The 20,023-nt window shown below is 39.3% G+C and overlaps 1 protein-coding gene and 1 long non-coding RNA gene across 3 annotated transcripts in view; one reads left to right on the forward strand and one right to left on the reverse strand.

The window, feature by feature from the left end:
• The window catches only part of LOC137197417 (spectrin beta chain, non-erythrocytic 1), a 132,735-nt gene that overhangs the window by 73,582 nt on the left and 39,130 nt on the right, over positions 1–20,023 (forward strand). For both annotated transcript variants that reach the window (XM_067610821.1, XM_067610820.1), the window contains 10 exons: positions 2,332–2,483; positions 9,882–10,055; positions 13,402–13,493; positions 13,766–13,846; positions 15,857–15,972; positions 16,661–16,773; positions 16,862–17,049; positions 18,859–18,976; positions 19,423–19,581; positions 19,832–19,927. In XM_067610821.1, the coding sequence (XP_067466922.1) occupies positions 2,332–2,483; positions 9,882–10,055; positions 13,402–13,493; positions 13,766–13,846; positions 15,857–15,972; positions 16,661–16,773; positions 16,862–17,049; positions 18,859–18,976; positions 19,423–19,581; positions 19,832–19,927 (1,289 nt within the window). The remainder of the gene's footprint in view (positions 1–2,331; positions 2,484–9,881; positions 10,056–13,401; positions 13,494–13,765; positions 13,847–15,856; positions 15,973–16,660; positions 16,774–16,861; positions 17,050–18,858; positions 18,977–19,422; positions 19,582–19,831; positions 19,928–20,023) is intronic.
• LOC137197420 (uncharacterized) lies at positions 384–2,325 on the reverse strand. The gene is made up of 3 exons (XR_010931423.1): positions 2,170–2,325; positions 1,401–1,463; positions 384–1,252 (listed from the first exon to the last, which is right to left on the reverse strand). It is a non-coding gene; the product is annotated as an uncharacterized lncRNA (long non-coding RNA).

The following is a 20,023-nucleotide window of genomic DNA, read 5'->3' on the forward strand; positions in this document are numbered from 1 at the left end:
TAATGAATCTTTGCTCTGCAGAAGTTAAATATTGTTGAACTGTTGGCTAGAAAAAATATTTTTGACGTGTAGACAAAAGAGCATTTGATTTTTGTGCCTTTTTTTGTTTGGTTTTACTGTGAAAGTATAAATGCAGAAAGACAGAGGAATGTAAAAATATTATGAGAAGAAATGCTGTAAATGAAGACCAGCTCTAGAAAAATGACCAAGTTGGTTTATTTTATTATTATTTATTTCTTTTTCTTTTAATTTTCAGCTTTTGTGTGTTTGTGTGTCTTTGGCTTGCTTTTGACTGTGTGGTTTATGTCATATAAGTCGTATATTGTCTGTTATTAATTATTTTTATCATGAAAATCAACATCAACAGCAGTCTGATTGTATTTTCACGGCAGCATGCGTGAGTGAAAATAAGTTACATTTAGTTTAATACGAGAGGTTTTTTTGCATTTTTTCCTCACATCAGCAGCTCAATAAGAGTCTTTGCTTTATTATCTTCAGACAGATTTACAGAAAACAGAGAAACTGAACATCTGGAATCTTCTTCAAGGGTTTTGTGTCGTCAGCGAGGAGAAGAAAAATGAGGAAACCAGGACATAAAAATGCACATATATTTAGCAGCTTAGTGTGTGTGTGTGTGTGTGTGTGTGTGTGTGTGTGTCACGCCCTCTCCTCCCTCTTGATGTCAGGTTGTGTAACTTCCTCCTGTTGCTGGGTCGCCATGGTAACTGACCCAAAAGTTCAGCCAAGGAAACAGCTCTACCACACTGTTCTCTGTGTGTGTGTGTGTGTGTGTGTGTGTGTGTGTGTGTGTGTGTGTAGAGTAACAATAACTATCAGGCCTGTGGGAAATAAACAATAAGTTGTGTTGCAGGCAGCAGGTGTCTGCTGTCAGACTAGTACAGTTCATCTGCTGTATGTGTGCGTGAATATTTATAACTGTCATTTAGATTTAGTCTGCTTCTTCAGACACAGGAAACCTCCCCGTACACACACACACACACACATACACACACACACACACACACACACACACACACACACACACACACACACACACACATACTTGCTTTCCAGGAACAATGGGATGTAGGAAACACGTACACATCCAGACACACCCGCAGAGATCAGCAGGACTCAAACATGCATCTCGCTCAACGTCCGTTTACTACAGAAGCTTCTTGACTTCATCCACTGAGGAAGAGTGTGAGAGGTTATAGTGGAGTTCACCATGTCGTCTAACCTCTGCTACATTCTGCAATAGATGGATTTTTCATTTACAATCAGTCAAGACAACGTCCTGTTAGCCTTTATATGAACATGTTCAGTATTTAGAAATAAACAAACTTGTTAGAATCCAGTAAAATTCCTGTTTAAAGCTTTTTTTTTAAATTACACGTTACCTTTGACAGACATCTGTTAGCTCTGGCAGCTCACATCACACATATTCCAGTGAGAAACAGCAGCTGTAAAGCAAAAAATAACATTAATATGGACACAAAGTTAGTTCTACAGGTATTATGTCCCAAACCATCAACCAGAAGCTCCCCAACAACAACTAACGTTAGCATGAAAACAATGAAGTAACGTTAGCATTACATTCCTGCTGTTTGACCGCATTCTGGTTCATATTTGTAACGTTAGCATGAAAATAATGAAGGAACGTTAGCGTTACGTTCCTGCTATTTGACCGCATTCTGATTCATATTTGTAACATTAGCATGAAAACAATAAAGTAACGTTAGCATTACATTCCTGCTGTTTGACTGCATTCTGGTTCATATTTGTAACGTTAGCATGAAAACAATGAAGTAAAGTTAGAGTTACGTTCCTGCTGTTTGACTGCGTTCTGGTTCATATTTGTAACGTTAGCATGTATGAAATTCTGGCTGTTTCCTCAAAATACAGCAGACAGTTGACTGTGATTTAAACAGCTTCATTCATAAAAAACAACATGATGCATTTTCCATTTAAAGTCGTCAGAAACACACGTCACTAAAGTATTGATCACTGTCTGACTCATTAAACATTCATCAACATTCATTAAACCTTAAACACATAGTAACAGAGTGAGCTGTCTGACCTTAAAACAAGTTCAGTGTAAATTCATCCACCTCCTTCATAAAATCCAGATCTCTGAAGCTAACGGCTAATTCTGCACTGTGAGCTCACCTGGAGGTCTTCTTGAGATGATGAACATTTTCTATCCATTACTTCCTGCCTCTGCACACATCCCACTGATGCCGTCACTCAGAAACACGTCTATAGCTCTGATTCCTTCACTGACCAACATCTCTCTCTCTCTCTCTCTCTGTCTCTCTGTCTCTCGTCCAGATGAGCGTGAGGCGGTGCAGAAGAAGACCTTTACCAAGTGGGTGAACTCCCACCTGTCCAGAGTTTCCTGTCGGATCACCGACCTCTACATGGACCTGAGAGATGGACGCATGCTCATCAAGCTGCTGGAGGTCCTGTCAGGAGAGAGACTGGTGGGTTCACGTCGCTGTTGGTGCAGCTATACTCTTCTAAGAGTCATATAGACCGAATCACCATGACGTCACACTAACAACAACAGCAGTCACTTCCAGGTAGACAACTGGATGTTGATCTGAATTGTGCAGATTTGTTGTCATTTTCAGCCATAACTGCAACGTTTAAAGATAAATAGTTAAACACGGTGGTCCGATCTATCTGACCTAAATCTACCCAACAACAACATCTCACTGCTGGTCTAACTGGTGGCTGCCTTTGTCATAGTGGGAAGCCACCTTACTGCTGTGTTACCCATTTATACTTACTTATGTTTACTTTTAATTACTTGTACTACTTACTTACTTCTACTTATTTACATGTTTCTTTGTTTACTTCTTTATGTGCTTAAACTGACATCTGTTTTTGCTCTGTGCCATTAAATAGTACGTGACGCAGATGTTTTCTGCCTGGAAGCTGTAAACAAACATTGTCGAGCTGCAGCCTCACATCTGTACAGCAGGTTGTAGTTCTTCTCCAAAGCTGCAACAATTAATCGATTAACAGAAAATCAACCGGCTACTACTTTGATCATTGTTTTAGTACTTTTTTTAAAGCATAAATGCCAAATATTTGCTGGTTGCAGCTTCTCAAATGTGATGATTTGAAGCTTTTCTGTGTCGTTCGTGTCTGTTGATCAGTCGAAACAAGACATTTGAAGACATCACGTTGAACTACATGAATTATAATCAGCATTTATTAATTTTCTGAGATTTTATAGACAAAAGTCTTCTCCAGAGTCAGGCTTCAGTTATGTCTCGGATGTGTTTAGCTTAGCTTAGCATAAAGGCTGGAAGCAGGCGGGAAACTGCTAGCATAGCATCATCAAAAGTGGAAAAAAAAAACATCTTACAACAACTCCAGCGTTGTCTGATTTACATGTTGCCACAGTGACAACACAAACACAAACACAACACCAGGCCAGTTCAATCAGACTGACACCAGCAACACCAGCAGAGTGATTCAGTCCAAACTGTGGGAATAATAAAACATCACAACACAAAGCAGCAGAGCAGCTTTTCATGTTTTAATACTCGCTCAGTCACAGCTGTAGGGTGTCTCCGCTCTCACGCTCCTCTTATCTGTTTGTTCAGTGTTATCTGGATATGAAACGCCGCTGTTACGCCTCCGTCAATCATTAAACTATTCAACACCACACCTCCTCCTTTCAACACGACTGTTCAACCACCAAATCTGTTCAAAAACTGACCGAAATCATCAAGACAAGAGGTCGTTCTTTGGCTTTTTATCCTGAATTTGGAGAAAGAAAAGAGAGATGGCAACCAGAAACGACGTTATTTAATTTATTAAATGATTTATTATTTAAAGGTAGTGTCTGCACACAGATTTCATGTCCTGCTGAGTAACGAAAGGTGCTGATGATGGACTGGTTACCTCACATCCATGGTCTGGAACCAGTCTGCAGGTCGGGAACTGCTGGTTTAGATATTTTTTTTTTTTTAAAAAACAAACAGATTTAATTATAAGCAGCTGGAGATACAACAGGAGCAGATTGTCAGCAGTTAAATCAGTTTTACTCGTCTGCTCCCATTTGTTCAATGTGTTTTATGGATGAAAATGTTTTATGAATCAAACTGAAGCTGCAGTCGTCCTGTAATCAATAATAATATTCATGATTGAGTCTTTCAGTAGATGCAGTTAAAAATAACTCATTAATATCTGTTAAAAACTCACTGAGTTAGTTAGTAGGTGTGTGTTTCAGCGTCCGTTCGAGGTTGGATATAGTTACTGACAGTTTGCCGTCACCATGGCGACAGGAATACATTACTGTTGGACTCGCTGCCCTCCGTTTCTCTCGGTCTTCCTACTGTATCGCACCTCTTGCTGTTTTACTGAAAAGCATTTAAACTCACTCAGACCGTCCCAGTTCCCCCCTCCCCCCCTCCACCCCCGCCTTGTGACTTCCAGTGGTACGAGCCAAACTCCCCTCTTCTTCTTCTTCTTCTTCTTCTTCTTCTTCTTCTTCTCTTCTTCTTCTTCTTCTTCTGTCTCTTTCCTTTTTTTTTTCTTTCTTCTTCTGGCTGAACTCTCTCTCCCTCCACTAAGCTGTCATCCGGCCTTTTCACAAGTTGTCAAACACACGCAGAGAGAAAACACAGCAGCACTCTGTCAGACAGGAAATAACTTTTTTTTTATTATTATTATTCTTATTATTATTCTTTTATCGTTTCTTATTTAATTGTATTTTCTTTTTCGCAGCTTGGTGTTTAGTTTGTTTTCGGTGCCAGTCACGGTAGGGAATGTGTGGCATTTTGGATGTTCAGGGAGGAGGAAGTGAGCAGAGGAGAGGAAGAGTGGGTGGAGATGAAGAAGGAAAAATGAAGACAAAATGGAAAAAAAAAAAAAAAAAGGGGGGGGGGGCTTGAAATAAAATAAAGGAGAGAAGCAGAGTGATGGTGAAGTGGTGAGCAGAATGGCTGGAGGGACTCAGAGTGGGAGACGGTGTGGGGGTGTTAAGAGTTGTGAAAGGAGTCATTGAGTAACTTTCAGGGTTTAAATGGAGCCAAAACGCCTCCGGACGCAGCAGAAGAATCTGAGAGCGAGCGGCTGTTTCTACTCTGCACAGTTTACAGGAGAACTGCCATTTATTATGACTCTGAACCCCAGTCTCTATCGGTTATGATAATGTCATATCCACCTTTTCATCACTGACTCTGTATGTTGAAGCTTAAAGCTTAAAGCAGCAGTATGTGAGTCCGTCTCTCAGTACTTTCCTCCTTTTTTTTATCAGTTTTGGGAAGGGCCGCTCCCCATAAAAGTCGCCGTATCACTCGATAAGCTTCTCGCCTCGTCGACTCGCATTTTGTCATTTTGTCATATCGCTGCCCCGCATCATTACACACAGTAACATAGCGTGACATGGTGACAGGCTGCAGACTTTTTTTTTTTTTTTTTTTTTTTTTTTTTTTAACAGATTCTTGTCTCTGAATGACCTAAAAACATATAACTGTGATGGAAACAGAGAGGTACCATAGAAACAGAGGACGGTGCAACGCAGAGTGACTGTTTCCTGCTCTCAGCTCTCACAGCGAGGTTGGATCGTGTGTGTGATCGACTGTCAGCAGCCGATCAGCAGAGACACTCCGTGCTGCTGCACTCGGACGTTATAACTGAACTAATACAAAGACGCACACACGGAGGCATGAATATTTCTCATTGGAGGCTGAATTGAGGAAAGAAATTAATGTTGTTTTAGTGTGTAGACCTGTAAGAACAAAATATATGTAACAAGATAAACACAGATACATTTACTATAGATTAGATTAGAATACAGGTCCTAGATCCTAGATGACTAAAAAACACAAGGTAGCACAAGACATCTACTGCTACTGTCATAATTGTTTCTGGTGCCACAAATAACAAATTCGGGATGCAGGGAAAGCGAGGGATTTATTCTCTAGAAGCAACTGCTGTAACTGATTATAACAATCAAATAAAAAGTATAGAAAAACAAGAGTTGCTGGAGTTTTGACCAGTTCAGGCAGCAGTGTCAGAGATAACCAGGCGGGTGTGAAGGATGCTGCTCATCACGCATGGAAGAAGGGGCATTGGAGCACTTAAAGACCAAATCTACAGTCCTCCTTCTGTGCAAACATGTATTTAAAACTTTATCTGAAGCTAATAGAGTCAAATCAAGTAGATATCTTTCAACGTTACAGTCTTTTTAGTGCCAAAGTCCCTCTTTTTGTTACTATACTTCCACCTGCAGCTCAACAGGGAAACACTGTCCGAGGAAACACAAAGAGGGAATTTGATGCTAAAAAGACTGTAAATGTGTCAGATATCCACTTGATATGACTAACTCAGACTGATGAAGCTGAATATAAACTTCACAGAGACTTTTAAATGACTGTGTGGACACACTGTGGATTTTGGCCTCCATCACTTTACATCACAGCGAGGAAAACCTCTTTCACTGTTCATAAAAGTGTGAACTTGTCCTTTTTTAAAGGTGCAGTTTGTAGAATTTAGTGGCATCTAATGGAACAGACTTGGTTATAAATGGAATATATTAATCATAAGTATGTTTTAATTAGTGTATAATCACCTGAAAATAAGAATTATTGTGTTTTCATTACCTTAGAATGAGCCCTTTATATCTACACGGGGAGCAGCTCCTCCTCCATGGTGTCCGCCATGTTTCTACGGTAGCCTAGAATGGACAAACCAAACACTGGCTCTAGAGAGGGCCTTTTGTGTTCGTGTTTCGTGCTCACTGCTAGATGCCACTTAAATCCTACACACTTATCCTCTAAATCAAAAACTGGAAAGCCTCCCAACTCTGGTGCATAAGAGTCAAGGTTCAGACCAGCGAGAGACGGTCTGATGGTGGAAAGTCCCGGTTCTGATCAGCAGCAAACTGCAGCTGGAGGTGAAATAATTTTTTTTGTTTGGTTTTTTTTATGGCTTTAAGTGGCTGCTGAAGACTGAATCTCTGTGCGGTTTATTGGATTTCAGCCACGAGAGCAGACAACAGTCCAAAATATCTGTGGTTTAAATCTGAATGTGAATCACTAGAGTGACTCTTAGCCGGGTGGTGTTTATGTGTCTGTGTGAGGAAAAGCAAAGACAGCAGTGTTATTGTTGGACGGCGTTCCCGGTCGTAGTGCGGACGGCCTGCAGGATGTAACATCACTTGCTCTGACAGCTCGCATTTATTTTATTTTAGTTATTTACTATTGTTGTATTTCATCACATTTATATTCCAAGATTGTTCCGCGTTTAAACATAATCATCATAAAAATGTCAGCATCGTCCAAAGAACTCGTTTTCAACACTCTCTCTCGCTCTCGCTCTCTCTCTCGCTCTCTCGCTCTCTCTCTCGCTCTCTCACGGCATCTCTTTCATCGGACCTTTCTGGAAAAAAATGAAGCGTGTTCCTGGAGTTTTTATTTTCCATATTCTTGGATAAAATAGCAGCGACTACAGCAGCTGATCTCAGAGGATGAAACCTTTTTTGTGATGTGAGCACAAAAAACTGCAGCTGCTCGGCCCCTTTAATCCCAGATGCTAACGAATCTCTTATAATTATTATTCTCACTGCTTCTTCTGAGCAAATATCAGCAGAAAACATTCAAATAGCAGCTTCTCATTTGTAGCCGAGCGTCACCGTCTCTGGTTAAAAATGACCGACATGAGCCGCAGCAGATTAGATCAGCTGTAATTAATTAATTAATTAATTAATTAATGTAATTCTTTTATGGGAGAAAAGACACATCAGTCTCAATCAGAGTGGAGACTCTTCGATCAGCTGATCACCTCCACTAGTTAAACTTTGATTTGTTACGATTAATCGCTGCAGCTAAAGTTATTTTAGCTGTTTTGTTATTGCAAATGTCAAAAGATAAACCTAATAACATTCAGATTTAATAAAATGCTATCAGATCCCTAATTTCCACATATTCAGCAAGATTTCCATCAACCCTTTCATGCATGAATTATTAAATCACAGTGTAATGTTGGTACCACAATGTTTATTTTTACTCTGAAACAAGTGAAAGTGAAAAAATATATTGAATTTTGAAATGTGTCCACTGTAGCAGACACCATGCATCAATGGAGTAAAAAGTGATTTATGGAAATCAATATAGGCTATATATATATAATTTTATCACTAAGAGCAAATAGTATGAATACACATAAGAACATTAGATAACAACAACAACAGAGAGGATATTTGAAAAACAGCAGACAGAATGTACCGTTTGTTGCATGACGTCTGCTGGAGCTGACAGATGTATTTTCAGTCACAGAAAATAATGTACAAGAAAAATATTATTAAAAACTTGATAAAAGTATTTCAAACATCTTATTTAGTTTGAAAAATATACTTTTTACCTGTTTTTTTTTCTCTGAGAATAAAAATATTTAACAGATATTCCTGAGCTACTCGGTGCATTTCCTCCATCCTCCGCCATGTTGAATTTATGATTCAATATAACAAAATCACAGAAAGAGTCAAATATGATATTCAGATGGATTGTAGACGACACTTTGGGGGTTCAACACCTGGTAGTTGGGACATGATGCTACAACTTAAATGGTTCAAGATGGCTTCCACTGTAGTGGACGCCATGCATGAAAGGGTTAAATTAGCAGGTAATAATCATCATCATCCCCAAAGGATGAATCCTAATGACTCTAATGATCCTTCGTGGCCAAATTTACCTTTTTATCTCCACTTTTTTCACTAATATCTGTGTAATTGACTCATTTTCTAACTAAAGTTGAATCCCTCCCTGCCTTCATGTTTTATCATCACTGTCACCTCCGGTCGTGTTTCTGTTTGTTTGTTTGTTTGTTTGTTGTGTAACTGCTGAGCTGTCAGACATCTGTCCCATATCAAAAAATAAATAAATAAATAAATAAATAAAACATGAAGCTGTGCAGTAAAGTAGGTTATCACAGAGTTAAACCATCCTGACAATCCCTCCATCATAACAGGATCTCACTGCTCTTTCATTCAGTCTCTGCCTGCTCACACTTCCTGTCTGTTTTCACACCGGCAGCAACGAAACTACATCACACGAACGTTTTCTGTCTGTATTTGTTTTCAGACACCTTTGAAAAGCTTTACTCATTTTTAAAAAAATATAATAAAACAAACAGAAACAGAACAACATTTCTCCCGGATGAGATAAAGTGAATAAAGGAAGAATTTCTTGAAGGACACAAGTGAAGAAACACCACTAATCACCAGTAACTTTAAAAGTACTGTAGAATTACAACAACATAGGACCTTGTACAGAAATATAACATTTATACATCGTAATATAATCTCTAAGGTTGCAGCTAACAGTTATTTTCATCATCTGTTAATCTGCTGATTGTTTTCTTTGTTAATAATTTTATAGTTATATGTTCCACCATCTAGTTTTGTCTGATTAACAGTAATAAACACTAAAGTTATTCAGTTCACTATCATATATAACAAAGAAAAGCATTAACTCGCCATATTTCACATCACACTTTGCTTCCAAACAGGAAATGTTTGTATTAACGGGAGTTTGGAAGGTTTGTTTGTAGAAATTTCTGTCTTGGGGATTTTTTTTGTTTTTTTTTCGTGTTTTCACTTTTTTTTGGCGACGCTGAAGTTGTTTCTGGATCAGTTTTAAGTATTCATGGTTGTTTTTATTGTTTTTGGATGTTCATATTTAGAAAATCCTTTGAGAATATGATTTAACGCGCAGTAATAAAACATCTATGAAAACATAAAGCCGTCAGCTGTCTTCTTCTTCTGCATGTTTATATATCGCAGCACGAAGCGGTTCGTGGTTTCTGGCTGTAAATAAATCAAGATCTTTGTTTATTTTGGGTTTTTTTTTCGTTCGTTTCAGCCCAAACCCACGAAGGGTCGGATGAGGATCCACTGTCTGGAGAACGTCGACAAGGCTCTGCAGTTCCTGAAGGAGCAGAGGGTCCACCTGGAGAACATGGGCTCCCACGACATCGTAGACGGAAACCACCGCCTCACCCTGGGCCTCATCTGGACCATCATCCTCCGCTTCCAGGTAAGGGTCACACGCGCGAGTTTGCATCCCGAGATGAGGTCACTCACATCAGCTGGAGTCTGAATAACCACACTGGTCATCCTCCATTTTCAGGTGACAAGGCGTTGTGCAATTTTGCATCCCACAATATGAGACAAATGCAGTTAGTCTGATCTTTAATGGGTCTCATTATATTCTCAAAGGGAATAAAACCCACTGCACTATTTTGCATCGTTAAATCATAGGACAGAATCAGCCTAATCAAATGTTAAGGAGTTATATTGCTATTTTGTATCCCTGCATAAATAATATACACATAGTTAGCAAGTTGAAGTAGTGCATGCTACTTATGTTTGGGCCTCCTCTCGGCCATATCCATCACCTTTAGGTTATGGAATTGCTATTACTATTTTGCATCCCGGTCTCGTTATTCTTTAATAACATAATTGCTCTTGTGGGTTTTGCCTGAGCCATCATCTGATCATAGAGTGAATTAGTTACTGTTCTATTTTGCATCCCACAAAAACCAGACTGTCAGATATTCCCAAATTAGGGGACTGAACTTGATATTATTGGCCTCATCTGGATCATTATGCTCTGCTTCTTTAGTTTCTGTTGTATTTTGCATCCCAAAATGGTTGTAATGAGTACAGTGTATCTGGATCATTATACCTATTTTGCATCCCCAAATTTGTTAAATGAGTTTAGCTTGGTTCTTAGATTCTGAGAAGAGCTGGGCTCCATTCTGAGTTAATGGGTTAAAGTACTACTTTGCATCCCAAAATGAATAAAACACACATACACACAGCATATTTGAATCAGAAGAGTAAGTTATTCATGTTAAGCAGGGCATCATATGAGGTCTCTACTACACACCTAGTTAATGAATGAAAAGGGATGCAAAGTAGTACAAATATAATCAGTGTGAAGTAGTGAAACCGTTGAACCATCAGTCTCTCCTCCCAGCTAGTTATTTATTTTATTAAGAACACTTTTCAATATAAATTAATACAAAAGTAAAACTTCTAAAACTACTGTAAAGTCGAATCAAGTTCCTAATAAACTGACATTTAACAGCAAGATATTAATCAAAAAATTAATTGAAACATCCTTAATGTTCTTAATCAAAAGATAAAACGCTACATTATTTCTGCAGATATGAAAGTGTAGTTAGATATTAAATCCTTCATAATCCTAAAATGTGACTTTCTTGAATCATTAATCATTTACTGAAAGATTAAAAGTTAAATCACTTCATATTTTACTGTATTTTCTGGGATTTTCTATTTATTTTAAGGTGTCAAACTGCAGTTTCACTTCATCATGGTCCCAAATATTCAGAAACATTGATTTTTATTGAATAAAGTCCCGTTAAATGACTGAAATCACACATCAGTATGTTGTTCTGGATGTTGATTGGGTGGTGTGTCACTTGGGCGATGATGTCATCATTAAGGACAGCGAGCAGTTGTGGAAAACGGTGAAAAGGGATTTAGCTTTTATAAGCCGTGAGGATTAAAAAACAGTTTTAAATCCTGCGGCGGAAGAAGGAGGGTGAAATGGAGCAGAGAGCAGATTGACAGCAGCGACAGAGTGTGTGTGTGTGTGTGTGTGTGTGTGTGTGTGTGTGTGTGTGTGTGTGTGTGTGTGTGTGTGTGTGTGTTGATGTTGATGTTGATGGTTTATAGTTCAGATGTGGCTTCGTGCTTCTGTTAGACTGAAATTGACGGATGTCAATCAATGAAGGTAAGATGTTTCTCTTCTTTGCTTTTGTGTTTTGTCTCATGAGGATGATGATGATGATGATGATGATGATGATTATATAGTTTTACGGAGAGAGAGAAAAGACTTGTGTGGAAAATTTCCTGAAAGTGTGAACCTTTTTATAAATTAAGGACCATTTAGAAAGTGGGGAAGTGACGGCATTTTTTCAAAATAAGACTTTTTTTGAAAAGTGACGACATTTTTGCAAAGTAAGGATGTTTTTTTGATGGGTTCGACATTTTTAGAAAGTGTAGAAATTGTTAAAAAATGATGAGATCTTTGCTAAGGGTTGAGGTTTTGGTTTTCATCTTATTTCTAGAGTCGGGTTAAGGTTTTGGGGGGTTTGGGAAGTGCAGACGTGTGTGTTTGGGGACGTTTTTGTTGGTTGTGACTTTCTTCAGCGGGCTGCTTGAAGACTTGGATTTATGTTTAGGATTAAAGTTAAAATGAGGTTTAGACTGATGTGAGGAAGAGGATGAAGGTCAGACATGTAGCTGAGGATGGTGGTTCTCACTCTGGATGGATTACACATGTATGTATGCGTGCAGTTTGAACATGTGAGTGTGTGTGATGATGATGATGATGATAATGTGTTTTATCATCTAGCGTGTCTTATTATGGATTTAAATACAGTCCGGTGTTCATGTTCACTTTGATCTGCATTAAAGGGCCTGATGCTGCGTTTAGGTGCTGTGGGCAAAACAACAATTTGGGAAATTTTTCAGTTACTGAATTTTCTTTGTTTCTTTGAAGGTTTCTTTGTTACTCCGAAGCTTAATCTCTGTTTTTTATTATTTATTTTAAGGACAGATCATGTTCATTTAAATCAATTTAAAAATATTAAAAACAAACTGAACATTCAGTCAATACTTTAGTGCAACTTTTAGAGCTGCAGGTGTGACGTGATATCTTTCTTCTTCTTGTTAATTCTTTTATTCTTTACTTCCTTCTTAGTGATCACATCAAAATCATGGTATTATGACATATTTTCTTGTTGTTACTAGATATACAGTATATATATATATATACATGAAGTGATGTGTTAAAAAGAAATGTTTGTTAGAAAAACAGAATGATGGTGTCTTTAGAAAACGAGAAAATATTTTAAAATAGCATGAAAAATATATTGTTATACAATAAAAAAAGATTTCATTAAAACAAGAAAGATTTCTCATTATAACAAGATATATTTCATGTTATTATGACATATTTTCTTATTATTAATAGATACATATATAAGGGAGCGTGTTGTTATAACAAGAAATGTTTCTACCAAACTGAATAATTTGGGATGTTTTAATATTATTATTAAAATATTTAAAAAATAACATGAAAAGCATCTTTTTAAAACAAGAAAAGTTTCTTCTTATAACAAGAAACTGAGCACTTTTTTTTTTTTTTGTTATTGCAGCTGTTAGTTTGTATGTTTATGTTTAATAAATGTGTCTGCAGTTCGTGTTGCGTAACTTCATAGTGCAGCATAAATGCATCAATAAAGATGTGAAGGAGTTCAGATCTCAGTGTGATCTGTGATGAGAGACAGTCAGACACACACACACAGTCCATCACGTCTAACATCCGTCTGTCTGTCTGTGCGTCTCAGATCCAGGACATCAGTGTGGAGACGGAGGACAACAAGGAGAAGAAGTCGGCTAAAGATGCTCTGCTGCTCTGGTGTCAGATGAAGACCGCAGGGTGAGATTCTACAGATCACTTTAAAAATACTTTCTTTTCATCAAGAGATAAGCTATCGTTCCTCTGTCTACAAAGTTCAGACTACATTTCCCATCAGCCCTGTTGTTCCCCTTCTAAACCCAATAAAACGCTCAGTGATGGTCCCGTTAGTTTCATAATGCTGACATCAATAAATTAATGTGATGTGATGTAAAAAATGATGATTGTGCACATTTTTAAATGGTGTTTTCAGTAGTTTTTGTTTTCTGTCCTGGTTTCCTCTTCCGGTCCAGATATCCAAACGTTAACATCCACAACTTCACCACCAGCTGGAGAGACGGGATGGCCTTCAACGCTCTCATCCACAAACACAGGTAGGAACTCATCACACAGTCAGACAGCACGTTCATCCACAAACACAGGTAGGAACTCATCACACAGTCACACAGCACGTTCATCCACAGACACAGGTAGGAACCAAGCGGCAACCTCCGGGGCTGTAAAATGAAGCCAATGTGGAAGTGCCAAAACCTGCAGTTCCTTGAACGACCACTTGAGGCTCCAGTGAGTCAATCCCCATAGACCTCCATGTTAAAATGTCCAACTTTACAGCAGAATAAACATGTTTACAGCCTGGTACAAACAACAGTTTTGGTCTCTGTAGCTAATTTCCTCTTTCATGACAACTGTACGGGGGATGAATGTTTTTATAACTCACCCGTTTAAGTTTTATTAAGCCGTAAAGTTCTGCATAATGAAGGACATGGCTGCTTTGAGTGACAGGTCCGCCAGCCGCTAGGTGGCTTGTTTCAGCCATTCGGCCCGCCTCTTTACCCATTTTTGATTGGCTGGGAGTTAGGCAGAGTCACGCACTGCCAAGATGGCGACGGCCGGAGCGGCTCGCTTTGAGCTTCAAAACCGCTCTTCAGAAACCAACGAGTGACGTCACGGTAACTACGTCCATATTTTTATACAGTCTATGGGAGGAACTCAAACTGTAAAAACCTCATCACACAGCACATATATCAATATTTATATTTTTAGTCAATAGATTTCTAATTTTTCATCATAGACACATAAAACTAACTTTATTTTCATTGAGAACCTCCAGTAGCTCCAGAGCTATCATGAGTTTTTTTGTTAATAACTTTTATCGTAGAAACGTCAGACCAATTTTATTTCTTTCTTTCTTTTTTCTTTTACATATGTAAAGAAAATGTTGTATTGTTGTCGTCAGTTGTCAGCAGCTGAACACACAGATACACAGTATTTATCAGGGTCTCTGTGTGTTTGGAGGGAAATTCATTCACATATGAAACATGATTCTCATCGTCTAAACCACTGAATCATTTCACAGATTCCATAAATCTACTCTAGCATGTCGTTAGTTAATGATGTTATTTTGGTGGAACTGAAGGGTTATCTAGAGTTTTATCTTCAATAAAAGGAGGCGTTTAGTTACATATTTGGATTTAATAACAATAATTATAAGAATGATGTTTTTCCACCTAGATGAAGATCCTGTGAGGCTGAAACCAGTCGGACTTTTAACTAACATGCTCGACAAAATAAAGGCTTTTAATATAACTTCCTGAGTGCCTGAGAAGTGTTTTTCTTTTCATTTACAAACTTTATAATTAGCTTTGGAGGACTGAAGGCTGAATAGCTCAGACGCCGTCACCCAGAGACGAACGTTAACGGAGCGTTTGAGCCAAACGTTCTCTGTTTTTCTTGTCTACCAACAAAAATTAAGCCATATTTACAGTATAATCACAAAAAATGGAATATAAAGTAGCTTTACAGAGAAGCTTTCCCATCAGTTTGGATGACATTTCGTCGGTCGTCACGCTCGCTGTGTGTTTCCTGCTGCAGACAGTCTTTTCTTTTCTTCAGTGACTCCAGAGAGTCTCAGCTGACCGGTCAGCAGACTGTTTCCTGAAAATCCTCTGACATTAAGACTCAAAAACATTTCTTCATACGACTAAATAAAGCCCATATTCAGAGCAGTCATGCAGCAGACAGGCAGAAAATTCATTCATGTAGAACAACACTCATCATTTGGGGTTTTAACTGTAACCTTTACTTGACTCGTATTTATACGTATTAGTCTCATATTATTCATCCAACTCCCTTATTCAAAGCTTTTAATCTTAAACCACCGTTACAAGCAACCAGCAGCCAGGAGGTCAAAGGTCATTGCTCACAGCAGCCTAATAAAACATTAAAAAACAAACACGGTGGTCATTTTATGAGCTGATTCTAGGATTTTTAGATTGATTTGACAAGTTTTTAAACAACAAAAGTAATGCAACCCTGAATTCAACCTCTGTTTGTTTGTTTGTTTGTTTGTTTGTTTGTTTGTTTTTTTTACTTCCTCTCTTCAGACCAGACCTGATCGACTTTGATAAGCTGAAGAAATCAAACGCCCACTACAACCTGCAGAATGCCTTCAACCTGGCCGAGCAACACCTCGGTCTCACCAAGCTGCTGGACCCCGAAGGTGAGAGACCACACACACACACACACACACGAACACACACACGCACACACACATACACACACACACACGCACACGCACGCACACACACACACACACACACACACACACACACACACACACACACACACACACACACGATTTTATTCTGTCTGAGGCGAAAGTTGACCAGAAAGGTGTGAGACTCATCAAAGCTTTGGAGACCAAATTTGCACAACTTGACTGCTGCTACGACCCACAACTACAAACCAACCAATCAGAATACGACATGAGATGACGCAGAATGCACCGGCCGATGTGATGTTTCATAAGTGCAGTTTTTTTTAAATAAAGTTTAGGTTGAAAACTCACTCGTTCTCCTTCATTTATCCACAACACACACCAACCAAGACGACAGAAGTGAAGCTGCGGATGGATGACGAGCTCTTAAATGTTTTGTCTCTATTTACATCGCAGCGCTACGATTCACCAAACAGTCTCACAAGATTTTATTAGAGTCGTCTGGCTCAGCAATAAACTTCATACCACACACGGTGGAGGAGTTTCTCTGCGTAACAGTTTGTTTACGATGTCGCCTCAGAGATCAGGAAATCTGTTTAATATCCTAGAATTTCTAAAGCATGTCTTCAGTTTTATAGTTTATTCCCTTCACTTTTATCATGTATTATCTTTATGTCCTGCGTGTGTGCAGACATCAGCGTGGACCACCCTGATGAGAAGTCCATCATCACCTACGTGGTGACCTACTACCACTACTTCTCCAAGATGAAGGCGCTGAAGGTGGAAGGGAAGAGAATCGGCAAGGTGACCAGCTGACACCCTCACATATATATATATATATCTCCACACATTAAAGGAGCCCCGCTGATGTGTATCTGGTGTTGTCTTCCAGGTTCTGGACAACGCCATCGAGACAGAGAAGATGATCGAGAAGTACGAGTCTCTGGCCTCAGACCTGCTGGAGTGGATCGAACAGACCATCATCATCCTCAACAACAGGAAGTTCGCAAACTCTCTGGTGGGAGTCCAGCAGCAGCTGCAGGCCTTCAACACCTACCGCACCGTGGAGAAACCACCAAAGTCAGTTTAACTTATCACTGATTTAAAAACAGTAGCAGACAGGAAGTGTCATGAGAGTCACTGGAGAACATAAAGAGAAGCAGGTGGAAACTGCTTTAAGATTACAGATTAACAAGTTGTATCTGATTGTAAAGTCAATGTCCATGAACAGTACTCCTTTTCAGGGGAACATAATTCCTTCAGCGCTACAGGATGAAAACTGCCGTCACACATGTAAGAATGTGTTGTAAAATGTTGTCATGGTTAAAAAATGTCCATAAAAGTAATAATAATAGTTGCAGCAATAAAAAAAGAAAACAACAGGAACGGTGCCGTTTTTGCAGCGTAGCATAAAGTCGGCTGCTGTAGTAAGTGTGTGTGTGAGACAGGAAGCTGTTAGACAGGCTTGTGGTTCTGGCCTGCTGAACGCTGCTGAACCTTTGTGCCAGATGGCAGCGGGTTGAACAGTTTATTGGAGGGTGAAAGGAGTCTTTGATGATGTTGATGGTCCTGCTGCTGCAGCGTTTTTTTTTTTGTTTTTTTTTTAGTAAATGTCCTGAATGGAAAGCAGAGGGCACGCAGTGATCTTTTCTGCTGTCCTTCCCTCCTCCGTTGGCGCTCCACTCGAACGCCCGTTTGTTTAATCCGAACACAAACGGAAATGTAAAAAAACAACCATGAGTTATGTGCTGGAACAGTGTATCCATCCGCCCCGGTGCTTCTGTGCAGTAAATCTCGTTATAGAGCTCAGGTTGCCAGATTTTGGTCTTGATTTCTTTTTTTTGGTCTTTACAAACACAGTCGTACCAAACCCGACAACCTCACCCTGATAACAAGACTTCAGGAAGCTGCACACAGTCAACTAGAATAAGAAAGAGTTCCCGGTCACTGCACAGAACTGTTGTTCAACAAGAAATAGTTCCATCGCTGCAACTTACAGCAGACACACAGAGACTGAACATAATGTATTTGTTTAAATGATCTCCTCAATATCACTGAACATAGAAACATGACCATCAGTTAAACACGATACCCGTGAGCCTCGGCCACCGTTGCTATGGAGATGAAGCCAATCAGAGCAGGATGAATTCAAACAAAACGTGGCGCTACAGTAACTGAATTCACTCAAAAGTCTCAAACTGATTGACTCTGTAGGTTTTCTCAACACTGGAATCTTTAGCTGCTGCTCGCCGTTAGATGTGCACGTGATTGGCCACTTGTACCTTCAGCCTTTTATTAAAGAACCAGATATTTTCTAACACAGTTGTTCATCTTTTGTACTGATGATTCATGTTGAGAGAGAACTGTGAGTCTGTGGGGAAAAATTAATGGGATTTTTACTGCGAGAACCAGTGTGGCTGAAATATATAAAACTCTATAGAAGAAAATAAAAGTGAAAATGGAGCACACAGACCAACAGAGGCTTCTGGAGAAATTCAGTTAGCCAACAAATAAAAGTGTCTTAATTTGACTCTTAAAGTCTCAGCAGAGGAGGAGGATGGTATCCGACTACATCCTGGATGTGTGGACAGACGGGAGGCTTTGGTCAGAAGATCTCAGGTGTCTGACAGGATGATAAAGGGACTCGAGTTGTGTGAAATAAGAAAAGATGAAACACTTTGTAGACAAACATCAGGATTTTCAGGCATTTCAGCAGTTTAAAGGTTCAGAGAGTTGATCTGAGTTTAGAGACGATGTGGAGATGAAGGAAACTTCAAAAATGAAGAAAACTATCAATTAATTATCAAAATAGCTGCTTACACACCTGTTAATTCTCTAATTGTGTGTGTGTGTGTGTGTGTGTGTGCGCGCGTGTGTGTGTGTGTGCAGGTTCACAGAGAAAGGAAACCTGGAGGTTCTTCTGTTCACCATTCAGAGTAAGATGAGAGCAAACAACCAGAAGGTTTACACTCCTCGAGAAGGAAAACTCATCTCTGACATCAACAAGGTAAACACACCTGCTGTGATGTCATCAGTCCCTTTATATAAATCCTCCTGTAGGTGTGTGTGTGTGTGTGTGTGTGTGTGTGTGTGTGTGTTCAGTGTTTTTATGATCATTTCAACATTTCAGGTGGATTTATAAAAGGGTGACATGAGTCATTCCCTTGATATTTTAGCTTTAGTTTTATTTATTTGCACAAGTTCAAATCAAACAAAGGAAATAAACTATTTAAATAATATGAATCAGTTTTCACAAACAATAAAAGTGCAACGATCTCTTCATCCTCATGAAGTGATTATTGATGTAAATTTTGGGTGAGGTTGAGTTAATCATCATCAACATTTTATCCATCATGTCTGTAGTTGCGGTTGTCCTGATATATTGTGTGTGTGTGTGTGTGTGTGTGTGTGTGTGTGTGTGTGTGTGTGTGTGTGTGTGTGTGTGTGTTGTAGGCGTGGGAGCGTCTGGAGAAGGCGGAGCATGAGCGGGAGCTGGCTCTGAGGACGGAGCTGATTCGTCAGGAGAAACTCGAGCAACTCGCCCGACGTTTTGACCGCAAAGCCGCCATGAGGGAGACCTGGCTGAGCGAAAACCAGCGGCTCGTCTCCCAGGTAACGCACGACAACATATCATATATGATACACGTCACAAGATAAATCTACACAGCACATCCTAAAGATCACACTGAGAAATGCAAAAACAAACGTAAATATAAGTCCTTCAAAATACTAATCTGTCCACATGTTCCTCTCCTCTCCTCTCCTCTCCTCTCCTCTCCTCTCTTTTCCTCTCCTCTCCTCTCCTCTCTTCTCCTCTCCTCTCCTCTCCTCTCCTTGTTTCTTTTCTTCTCTCCTCCTCCAGGATAACTTTGGTTTTGACCTTCAAGCCGTAGAAGCTGCTACTAAGAAACATGAAGCCATAGAAACCGACATCGCCGCTTATGAGGAGCGAGTTCAGGTCAGTTCATCACTAAATCAGCTTCATCCAACTAGTTTCAACTCATGAGAAATATAATATAATAAAGAGGAAAATGAAACAAAATGCAAGTAATCA

This window comes from Thunnus thynnus, chromosome 14 (assembly GCF_963924715.1).
Source record: "Thunnus thynnus chromosome 14, fThuThy2.1, whole genome shotgun sequence".
Taxonomy (NCBI): Eukaryota; Metazoa; Chordata; class Actinopteri; order Scombriformes; family Scombridae; genus Thunnus; species Thunnus thynnus.